This window comes from Lactuca sativa, chromosome 1, assembly GCF_002870075.4.
Source record: "Lactuca sativa cultivar Salinas chromosome 1, Lsat_Salinas_v11, whole genome shotgun sequence".
NCBI classification, from domain to species: domain Eukaryota; kingdom Viridiplantae; phylum Streptophyta; class Magnoliopsida; order Asterales; family Asteraceae; genus Lactuca; species Lactuca sativa.
Genome location: NC_056623.2, coordinates 7,303,182 through 7,313,715, shown reverse-complemented (window position 1 = coordinate 7,313,715; position 10,534 = coordinate 7,303,182). Strand labels below are relative to the sequence as shown.

General features: G+C 37.3%; 1 protein-coding gene across 2 annotated transcripts; it reads right to left on the bottom strand.

Moving 5' to 3' along the window:
• Positions 1-2,288: 2,288 nt before the first annotated feature.
• On the bottom strand, positions 2,289-4,009 carry LOC111906489 (leucine-rich repeat receptor protein kinase EMS1). Of its 2 annotated transcripts, none has more exons than XM_042896814.2 (2): positions 2,621-4,009; positions 2,289-2,306 (listed from the first exon to the last, which is right to left on the bottom strand). In XM_042896814.2, the coding sequence occupies exon 1, from the start codon at positions 3,764-3,766 to the stop codon at positions 2,630-2,632; it is 1,137 nt and encodes a 378-aa protein (XP_042752748.1). In that variant the 5' UTR covers positions 3,767-4,009; the 3' UTR covers positions 2,289-2,306; positions 2,621-2,629. The 2 variants fall into 2 exon arrangements, with proteins under 2 accessions (XP_042752748.1, XP_023758011.1); XM_023902243.2 differs by lacking the exon at positions 2,289-2,306 and adding an exon at positions 2,421-2,540 and having other exon boundaries at positions 2,621-4,008.
• Positions 4,010-10,534: the final 6,525 nt, after the last annotated feature.

The following is a 10,534-nucleotide window of genomic DNA, read 5'->3' as shown; positions in this document are numbered from 1 at the left end:
TGATTGCATACTGCACAACCATGGTAAATGCCCTGCCCTGTAAGATGTAAGTATGATGTTTATTACTTATATCTTGATTCCCATGTTGTTTAGTTCGTGGACACAATTTTTTTTTTTTTTGCATTATATTCATCTATCCCAAGTTTTAAACCTAAAATGAAAACAAGCAACTAATGTGCTAATGCTATAAACAGTAGCCAATTGTCACTAAACTAGTGGTTCCATAAGGTGATTTGTTAAATAAAAGTAACATCTGTATGGTGTGTAGTCGTTAAAATCCTTCCAATACATATGACATAATAATAAAATTTGATGTTAGTTACTATTCTTTTAGTTTGTTTTGACACTTTATTTAAATTTCTAGGATGGGCACAATGAAGCGTATCGGGCTAAGGCTATGACGCGGCTCCCATATACATCAGGTATGTTATCTTGCTGTTCTGAAAATCTTTTTAATTGTTTAATTAATCACATTTATGTATGTTTATATGTGTGTCGTTGTGTTTGGATGTAGCTTGTATATTTTAAAGTAGGACACCCCTTAGGAACAGTAAAGTTCCTAAGGTTTTGGCAAAAGTGGTCCCTATTTATGTCAATGTGTTTATTTCCGTCTATTTTCTATTTTGTCTTTGCAGTTGGTTCTTTTGTGTCAATATCTATATTGTGTTTTTCTGATCCAATCAAATTCGGATTTGTGTACATGGTGACTTCACCCACCCTTTTCTATCCGGTATATTCCACAATCTCAGAAACCCACAGCCTTCATCTCAATCCTTCCTTAACCTGTAGAAGTGATTCAACACTACCATCACCACTGTCTGCTCCAAACACTACACCGACTCATTATGCTCACTCTTCGACCTCTCACCACCTCTTTCCAAACCATTTGTCTTAGTGAAGATGTTCATAAATACTGCAGATGTCGCCGTCCACCTCCACCACCACCATCGCCGCCGATATCATCGCATCTCCTCTATTAAAATCTAGAATTTTCATCAGCAAATCCAAAGAGGTAAGGTTTTTTATAACTTTGTTACATCCTAAATATCATAAAGGGGTGTTATGTTTCTTTCTTTTTCTAGGGTTTATGTATTCTTTCTGCTTGATTTCGCAAGAGTGATGGCTTTGGGTGTGGATTGTGGTGGTTGTAGGCGGGTGAAAAGGAGCGACATAATTATGTGTTACGATGTCTGTCTTTCCCCTACAAACCATATGAGTTTGCTCCTTTATCACCTTCTACTAGGATTTAACTGTTGATTTCAATTGTACACTTTCACACTCAAATTTTCTAACGTAGGTCACTGTTTGTTTGTTTGTTTTTTTTTTTTTGTTATATAAATCTCTATAAAATTAGAAAAGTTAAAGGATCGCCTTCCCAAACAATAAACTCGCCCCATGCTTTGATGGTTAGGTTTATGTTGGATGATTTTGATAAATTTATGAAATTTGTGTTTTTAGTCACAATATGAAAAGATTCTTTAAAAGCATCTAATATTTTCCCATTTATAGATTCGATTTGTTGTTTTCATTTTATTAAACAATAATGTAAATGTAATTTATTGGTTTTCTCGTTATATTTAAATTATTGTTGGACTATTTCTTTAAAATGGAATGAAAAAAAAATACATCTATTGTCCGACCTGAATATTTTATTTAATCATATAATCGGTCGCTGCTCTCATCTCTAACTGACAATACATATATTGATGGTGTGTTTGGTAAAACTAACGTATAGTTGATAGTAGAAAGGTAGAGTTTTTATTTGTTACATGAATATTTGGCAAAATTAGTTGAAAACTTATAAATAGTGTAAAAAATATAAAAGGACAACTGTTTAAAATCTATATAAATAAATATAATTTTAAGTGCAATTCTTGAAATCGATTAAAAAACTCAATAATTTTTTCTTAAACGCTACATAAAATAGCTTTAAATAAAAAAAGAATTTTAAAAAAAAAAACTCGTACTCACAAACAAATATTTTTATTTATATCGTTTTTTTGTTATCAGGTACTAAAAAACACTCAAACGGTCAAACAAAATCCATATAAATATTTAATAGTCATAATCATACCACCCCTATGCAACTATAATTAGCATATGCTCCAATAAATTATTATTTGTTATATTTGAAATGTTGTTTTGGAAACCGTCGAGTGTAAAGTGGCAAAACACCAGAGCGTATGCATTGAAAATCAACATATGTTTATACCTTTCGCATTTGATAATTTTGGTTTTCTCACGTCAGAGACAGTGAAGCTCTTTCAACAGAGGCCAACAGATCATGCATATTAATGTTATATCTCCTAAATTCACAAATATTATTTTCAATAGAAATTAGTTTTGTCATCCAGAAAACAACTAGCAGGGCATATTGCCCGTTTGAAATTAAAAACAAAATGACGATGAATTCACATAAATTAAATATGAATTTCCAAGATAATACTTGGAATATATTACTATTAGTATTATTATATAATTTGAGTAAGGGTATTTTTCTTGTAAATTTATTCTTTACAATACATCTTCTGATGGTGAACCTACAATTAAAATGCCCAAAAAAATAAAACCCATCTTAAAATCTTGAAATCGCAAAAGAAAAAATGAAATCAAAACTTACTAAAATCCATTAACTTGTAGCTTCATCTTGAATTCGGCTCAACAAATCAACAACTTCATTCATAGTAGGTCGTAATTTGGGCGCTTCAGTAGTACAAAATGTAGCAATCTTGAAAAACTCTAAAACCTGGCTCTCTTTTAAATCTTGTTTCGATATACTAACATCCACCATTTCCATTTCCCGATTTTGCGACACCATTTTTGTAGCCCATTCAACCAATCGAATCTCTTTTCCATTTTCACCCTTCATTGGCCAATTCGGACGCCTAGAAGTGGCAATCTCGAACATGAGTATCCCAAAACTGTATACGTCTCCGGTGACAGTTGCCAAAGCAGCCCCATAAAAATACTCTGGTGGCATGTATCCCATTGTCCCGGCTACCTGAGTCGAGACATGGGAATGCGAGCCCTCAATTCTTCGAGCTAGCCCAAAATCCGCAATATGAGCTTCGAATTCCACATCTAACAAAACATTACTAGCTTTAATGTCTCTATGAATTATGGGTGTATCCAAATTATGCATAAATGCTAGTCCTTTTGCTACTCCTTTGATGATATTGATTCTTGTACTCCAAGATAACGGTAACCTTACTGTTGACGTGTCATTCTGGGCTGATGACGTGTCGTAGAGCCATTGGTCGAGGCTACCCTTTTCGATAAACTCATAAATCAGGATCCGATCCGTACCCGTTGCGCAGTACCCGAAAAACTTAACGATGTTTTCGTGTCGGATTTTTCCGAGTGTCTCCATCTCAGCCCGAAACTCTCGGTACCCTTGGAAGGCGTCGGCGCCGAGCTTCTTCACGGCGACGGTGACACCGGAAGGGAGGTTGGCTTTGTAAACTAACCCAAAGCTTCCGTCGCCGACGATGAGATCCGGAGAGAAATTTCGAGTCGCCTTGACCAGGTCGGACATCTCGATCTGATTTAACGACTGGTCAAACAGCTGGCTCTCGGCGACGCTAATGAAGGAGGTTGATGTACCGAGATTGGGTACGGTTCGGGTCGCTCTGGTTCGGGGTCGGGATTCAGGGTCACGGCGGCGATTTCTGGTTGTCCGGCAGATGAAGTAGAAGAAGCAGATGAGGAGGGAGATGATAGTGAAGCTGGCCATGGCGGCGAGCACGGCTTGGAGGGTCGGATCCATGATAGTTTAGAGAGAGAAAATTGGGGGATTTTCGTGAGAGAGAAAGGGGTTTCAGTGGGAAGATGGAGGAACAGAAAGTGAGCCGCCATTAACGGGAAGAGAGGAAAGACGACGGAGTCAACGGGTGAGAAGGAAGACAAATCATTGAGAATTGGTGATTGAATATATTCGGATTGTAATACACGGTGAACTCATTTTCAAATGTATGAAAATAAGAAAATCAAAATGGTTGAAACCCAAACACTTTCTTTTTCTAAACTCTATAAATAATCATTATTTGCTTCATTTAAATTAAATTCAGAAAATATTAGTAAAATGTCATATACAATTCAAGGGTATAAAAGTAAATCTAATTTACTTTTGTCCACTTCTTTGTCATCATACTCTAATTACATTTCTCCCTTCCAAATGTTGCGATCATGACACCTTATACATTCTCGTACCCCATGAGTCCATCCATAACAATAATATTGATAATATAGAAATGAAAAGTAAATTATATCTTAGTTTCAAATAAAGACAAGCAAATAAACAACAAAAGCATTTCGCTATCACCTTGGCAACTTTAACGCGGTGTACATTGAAGTGGCATGTGCTCTTGGAAGACTTGGTCCAACTCTATTTTTCAAAATTCAAAGTAATATTTCAACATTTTTTTTCTGTAACTTTTTATCATTGTTTATATTTTTGTGAAAAATTTCCAAATAGTAAATTTATAAGATTATGCTATGTTCTTCTTATGTTCTATTAAGTTGTATACGGTTAAATTTAAGCTAAAATGATAATGATGTATATATGGATAAATATAAAAATCCACTGTTTTTACTTTTTTTTTTTTAACTTTTCAAATCCTGCAACTTTGCGATTTGAAACCTTTTGTTTTTTTATAATGAACATTGCTAACTTACAACACTTTTCATAATAATTATGCTCCCTATAGCATAATAATTATTATCTTACTAGCATAACACTTATGCTCCCACTAGCTTTGATATCAGGGGCGGAACCAAGGGGATCTCGGGGTAGCCCGGGATACCCCTCAAATTTTTTTCGGCTGTGTAATTTTTGTTTACATATCCCTAAAAAAAATCGGTATAGTGTATATATGTGCATTCATCCACTTATAAACACAAACAAACAGTTGGTCTGCTGGTTAAGGCTTTGACTTATTCAAGCAAAGGTCTCGAGTTCTATACTTGCTTCTTACATATTCCTTGTTTATTTTTGTTTTATTTTCCCAGCTATTCTATCCCACATCACTAATCACATGTAAACTCAGCCATTTTTTCTATTATATAAACCTGGTATGCTCATGCTTTATTTGATATCTACTTTGAGTCCCACACCGATTGAAGTATCAAAATATACTTCAACTTCATGTTTATATAACAAGACTTGAGGTTAGCTAAGGATTTGATTAAGATTTGGGTTTAAAACTGAAACCGAACCCGGGAAACCCAAGTACCCTGGGAAAAAATTAGGTTACCCTAAAAAAAATTGGGATACCCCTTTACTTTGATCCTGGCTCCGCTACTGTTTGGCATGTATTCAGAAATCAGTTGGACTTCTAGAAATCAATACTTATTGACTTCCTTTCCAAAGTTTAGATTTCTGATATGAGATGTTTTGATAAGACTTTATATAGGCTTCTCAAACTCATACACCTTTCCTTAGATAGCTCACATGTGTGTCTAAACAATTCTAGAACTTATAACAATAAATCTCAAATGTTTAGACCTTTTGCCATTTCTCACAATTCGAACTATGAAGAAGGATGCCGATCATAATCAAATTTGAGAATGCAAATATCACAATTTATATCTCCTTAAAATTTATTCAGTGAAATCGTTTCCTCACAATCATTTTCATGAAGCGAAGAGAAGCCTTATGACACTTAGATTTTATGGTGTATGTGTTCCTATCTATGTGAATTTGCCAAAACATAATCATAAGACAAGGTTTGTGACAAATCCAAACTTATATGGATTGAACTTGTTAAATCTTAATTTCTTACCACCTGACAGCACAAGGGTCTACCATGTCTTCCAAGTTGTTAAGCAGTTCACCCATACTGATCAATGAAACTTCCATTGATCCAGGTGCTTTGCTTTATGCAAACAACTTAGAACTCATAGAACTCACATGCATAGTCAACTTTTAACTAGAATGAGCACATAAATAAGAATATGTCAACATGATAGTTTACAAACCTCAAGACATGTGCTAGTGATAAACAATAGGTTTTAGTCTTGATTAGTTCTTGAAACTTTTCCAAGATCTTTAAGACTCTCACTGACCTCTTGACATATGAGATTCTTTTGTCAAGAACTATTCCATGACAAACAAATATTCAAGAGTTAGTGCAGATTCTCATCAAGATAAACACTTCACACAATTGGTCTTAGTTGATCTTTGTTCTTTCCAAGACATCACAACTTACCAATTTCAAATGTACAAGAGAAAAATATTTTACTCTACATTTGATGAGTGTTATAAACCTTTCTTAAGATTATGTCACTCAAGGTTACAATCTTGGAGTATGACTCCAAGACTTGTTTTTGGAACGAAGTATGACTCGTCTTCTTGAATTAACCATTTCAATCAATTCACGATTCCTCTTCTTAGCCACGTAAATGCACTAAGATATCCTTGGAGAATCAATTGTGATATGGTTTTCTATAATCATTAAGATGATCATTAAAAAAGATACTAAGGTACTCTCCCATCTTTTCAAATTGGTGAAACTTTTATTTTTCTGCCTAATTTGATTCTTCTTATTCGTTCTGCCATACATTGAAACTTTTTCAATGTTTTAGAATTATACTTAAACTTGTAAGCATAACCATATTTACTTACTTTCAGTAAATCATGACGAATAGTCTTACCAATCTTTGTAGTGGACCTGACCAGCGCACAACCAAGTGTACCGAATCTCCTAGTCCTTCACTTGATTCACATATTCATGTGAAGAAGGAATTAGTCTTAATTTCCCAAAAACAAAGGTTCTCATTCATCACACATTACAATTGGCATGATTCCAAGTTTCTATCCAACTGAAACTTGGGTGATGAGAATATTTCCTTATTTGGCAAATTTTCGACACTACCACAAACGAAAGAATCAAATTCATATTACTAACATACAAACATGCGAACATCAATTTTCACAAATGTCATTGCAAGGACATATAATAAAAATAAAACAAAATTTTATTTATTTATAAAATGTAGAAAGACTTTTCATTACGATGCAATTACAAATGAAAACAATGTTACTACATATTTCTAAGCAATCTATCATAACTCTTAAGCAGCAGCTCAAAAATCTGATCATCAAACCATGCGACTGAAATCCATCTTCGCGACCAAATTCAACATACTCTTCCTTTAAGCTTCCTTCATTTTGCATGATCCTACAAAACATCAAAATGCAACCTTGTCACATCATGTATTAAGAATAAAAAATTAGGAACTTAATAGAGTTAGACAGTAAACTTACCTGAAGTAGAGTCAAGCATTTTGATTCTACCTTATCTCAGATTTGTCAGCTAGTCAGGGCAGCTTCGCTTCTAATGTCCCTTCAAATGGTAGTAGAAACATATGAACTCTTTGGGAATGGTACACAAGACTATCTCAGACTCGGCCTTTCTCTTTACCATTTGCTCAAAAGATTTGACCATGGCTGATCCTTTTCCATTGGGAAGAGAATGCTTTTATGGACTTCCAGTGTTACCATTGTCAATGTCCATGGAAGTTTGAGAAGTAGATATTCCAATCAAATTTGCTTTTCCAGTGTGCCAAATCAGTAATAAGAAAATAGGTAAGATCAATAAGGGTCATGTTGTGGTCTGTCACATAGTAGTCCTCAATGAACTCACTACATGACTCGGGAAGTGATTGAAGAATCTAGTCAACAACCAACTTCCTCGAGACAATGACACTCAATACTCTCAGCCTATCAATATGTGACTTCATCTCCAAGACATGAGTATACACCTGTCTTCCATCTTGATGTTTCATTGCAAGTAGGGCTTGAGTGACCTTGAACTTTTCAAGTCTTCGAACTTGTGGGTTAGGGAGAATAATTGGAGGAGGTGGAGGAAGTGAAGTATGATTTCCATTTCCACGATCCAATCGTGGAACATCATCTTCAAGAGGGGAGCTTATTCTAAAAGATTTGGGAAGACCATAGTTGTCTGAACTAGACATCATGGGAGAAATTCAAGTTAGTTGATCTCAGTCCTTAATATAACACCCAAATGAAATATTAAGGCTAGGACCCAACACAATATTTTACAATTCGGAAGAGGGATACCGAAATCCAATTGTAAAATATTTGAAGGTAGGTAAATGACGATTTACCAATTTCCACCATGAAAAACAAAATTGATTATTAAGTTTTAAATGGCTTGAAATTCCAAGATCCTTTGAGATTCATTGAAATTTTCAATGGCATGTTTAAATCTCGATTGTGCCCTTTAATTTTGTGACTGGGATGTCGAGGATCACAAACAAGGTGTGAATAACCATGCAAATTAGCTTGGTACACTTTAATGTTACAGCCACCTAATCAATGTGTCGGTTAACCACACACGCTCCACCGATCTATGATGAACATCAAGTTATCCTTTGCCACGCACTGTCAGTCCCATATTAGTGTGTCGGTTAACCACACACGCTCCACTAACGACTTAACAAGGTGAAAAGTGCAATTTCATGGGATAACACCATATTCACATTTTTCCTAAAGTAACTAAGCTTGGAAATTTAATAAAATTTTAGTTACTTTATAATTATCATTATACTTATAATGAGAATTAATGTCCTATCCTACCTGTTCTACTAACGAACCTCCACCAGTCAAGGAAGCGATGGGTGAGAGTGGACATCCATTAAACTTCCATTTTATAGGCAGTAACCTTATACCCCCTTATAGACCAGCTTCGTGAATGAGGCCTACTGTAACATCCTGAGTTCAGGAGTGCAAGTTCAGGGTTCAAAGTGAAAATGTGAATGGGCAAATCGGCGAGTCCATGGGTGGACTCGGCGAGTAGGGTCGCGATTCTGGTCGCGTGTTAAGTGGCCAACTCGGCGAGTCCATGGGTGGACTCGGCGAGTAGGGTCGCGATTCTGGTCGCGTGTTAAGTGGCCAACTCGGCGAGTTGGTGCTGTGTGGAGAAAACCCTAATTTTGGGGGATGAGCCCTATATAAAGGACATTATACTCTCTCCCCAGCCTCTTTGCCCTCTCTTGAAGTCCAGAAAACCCTAATGCGCGTTTGTGAGTGATTTGAGAGCATTTGAACCTTGGAGAAGAGATCTTGGAGAGTTAAGAGGCTTGGAGTAAGGGGCTTTGCTAGGATTCAGATTTCTCTTCTGTTGGAGCTTCCTTTTGAGGTATTATTTCATTGCTTGGGCTGTTATTCATCTAGATTCATCATTTTGGAGTATTTGGAAAGAATAGTTTGTGATATTTCGAGTTTGGAGGTTAGATCTGGGGTTGCTACCTCAGATCTGGAATGGAGAAGGTCTAGAGAGCATTAAAGTCATTGTTCTTGAGTGATTGGTGAAGCCATCTTGTCCCAAACCCTAACCCTAGAGTATTATATGCTTAGATCTCTTTGGATTCACGTAAAGTTTGCCACTTTATGTGATGGATGGGTTGTAGAAGGGTAGATCTATGGTTTGGATCATCTATATGGCCTCGAAAGCTTCTGTATGGATTAAGATCTAGGGGTACTCGGCGAGTCACAAGGGTGTACTCGGCGAGTTACTTGAAGATGGTAAGGAACTCGGCGAGTTGGAAGAAGAACTCGGCAAGTTGGTTGAAGGTAACCTTGGACTCGGCAAGTTTGGTCGAGAGGTCCTAACCTTCTTCTGGTTGAGCCGTGAATCGGTGAGTCAAGGGAGGACTCGGTGAGTTAAGTGCAAGGGGACTCAGAGTTGTGGGACTCGGCGAGTCTCGGGGTGACTTGGCGAGTTGAGTCGCGGATTGGGAAGTTCTGAACATGGAGACTCGACGAGTCAGCGGGTTGACTCGGCGAGTAGAGTCAGTCGGGAGGTTGACTTTGACTTTGACTTTGACCAAGGGTTGACCAGTTGACTTTCAGGGGCATTTTGGTAATTATTAGCTATTGTTTCTGAGTTCAGTGTTTTGGTGTTGGCTAGTGGTGGAGATCGTGTCAGTGGTCAGAGCAGCTTGGTCTTATCTCTTCAGTCAACAGTTGCAGGTGAGTTATCCTTACTATATCGACAGGGTCTACGGCACCAAGGCCGTCCCTTTATCGGATTGTGATTTGTGTATCGTTGTTATGTTATTGCTTTGCTATGTTGCATCTCGTAGTTAGGATGGTTTATGCTAGTGACCGGTTAGGTCGGTATCCTGGTTAGGATGATGTTATGCTATGTGATCTGCTAGATCGGTTTGATTGGATGTGCCTTGTTATATGATTGAATGTTTATGTGCACATGGTTGTTGGACTAGGGTTGGGTTGAGGCGGGTCCTACTTTGTGCTGTAGGCCAACATACCCAGGGCGGACCGGTTATCCCGAAGGCCCAGCGAGCGGTCTGGATAGGTTGTAGGCCCCAAGAGGGCAGACCAGACGTGTCGAGGCTCGGAGAGTGGACCAGGCCGACTGAAGGCCCAGTACGGGCGGACCAGTCATACTGTAGACTCAGAGAGTGGACTAGGTGGATTGAAGGCCCGGTGCGGGCGGACCAATCACGCTGTAGACTCGATGTATATGGCTAGACTCGGAAGGTGGACCAG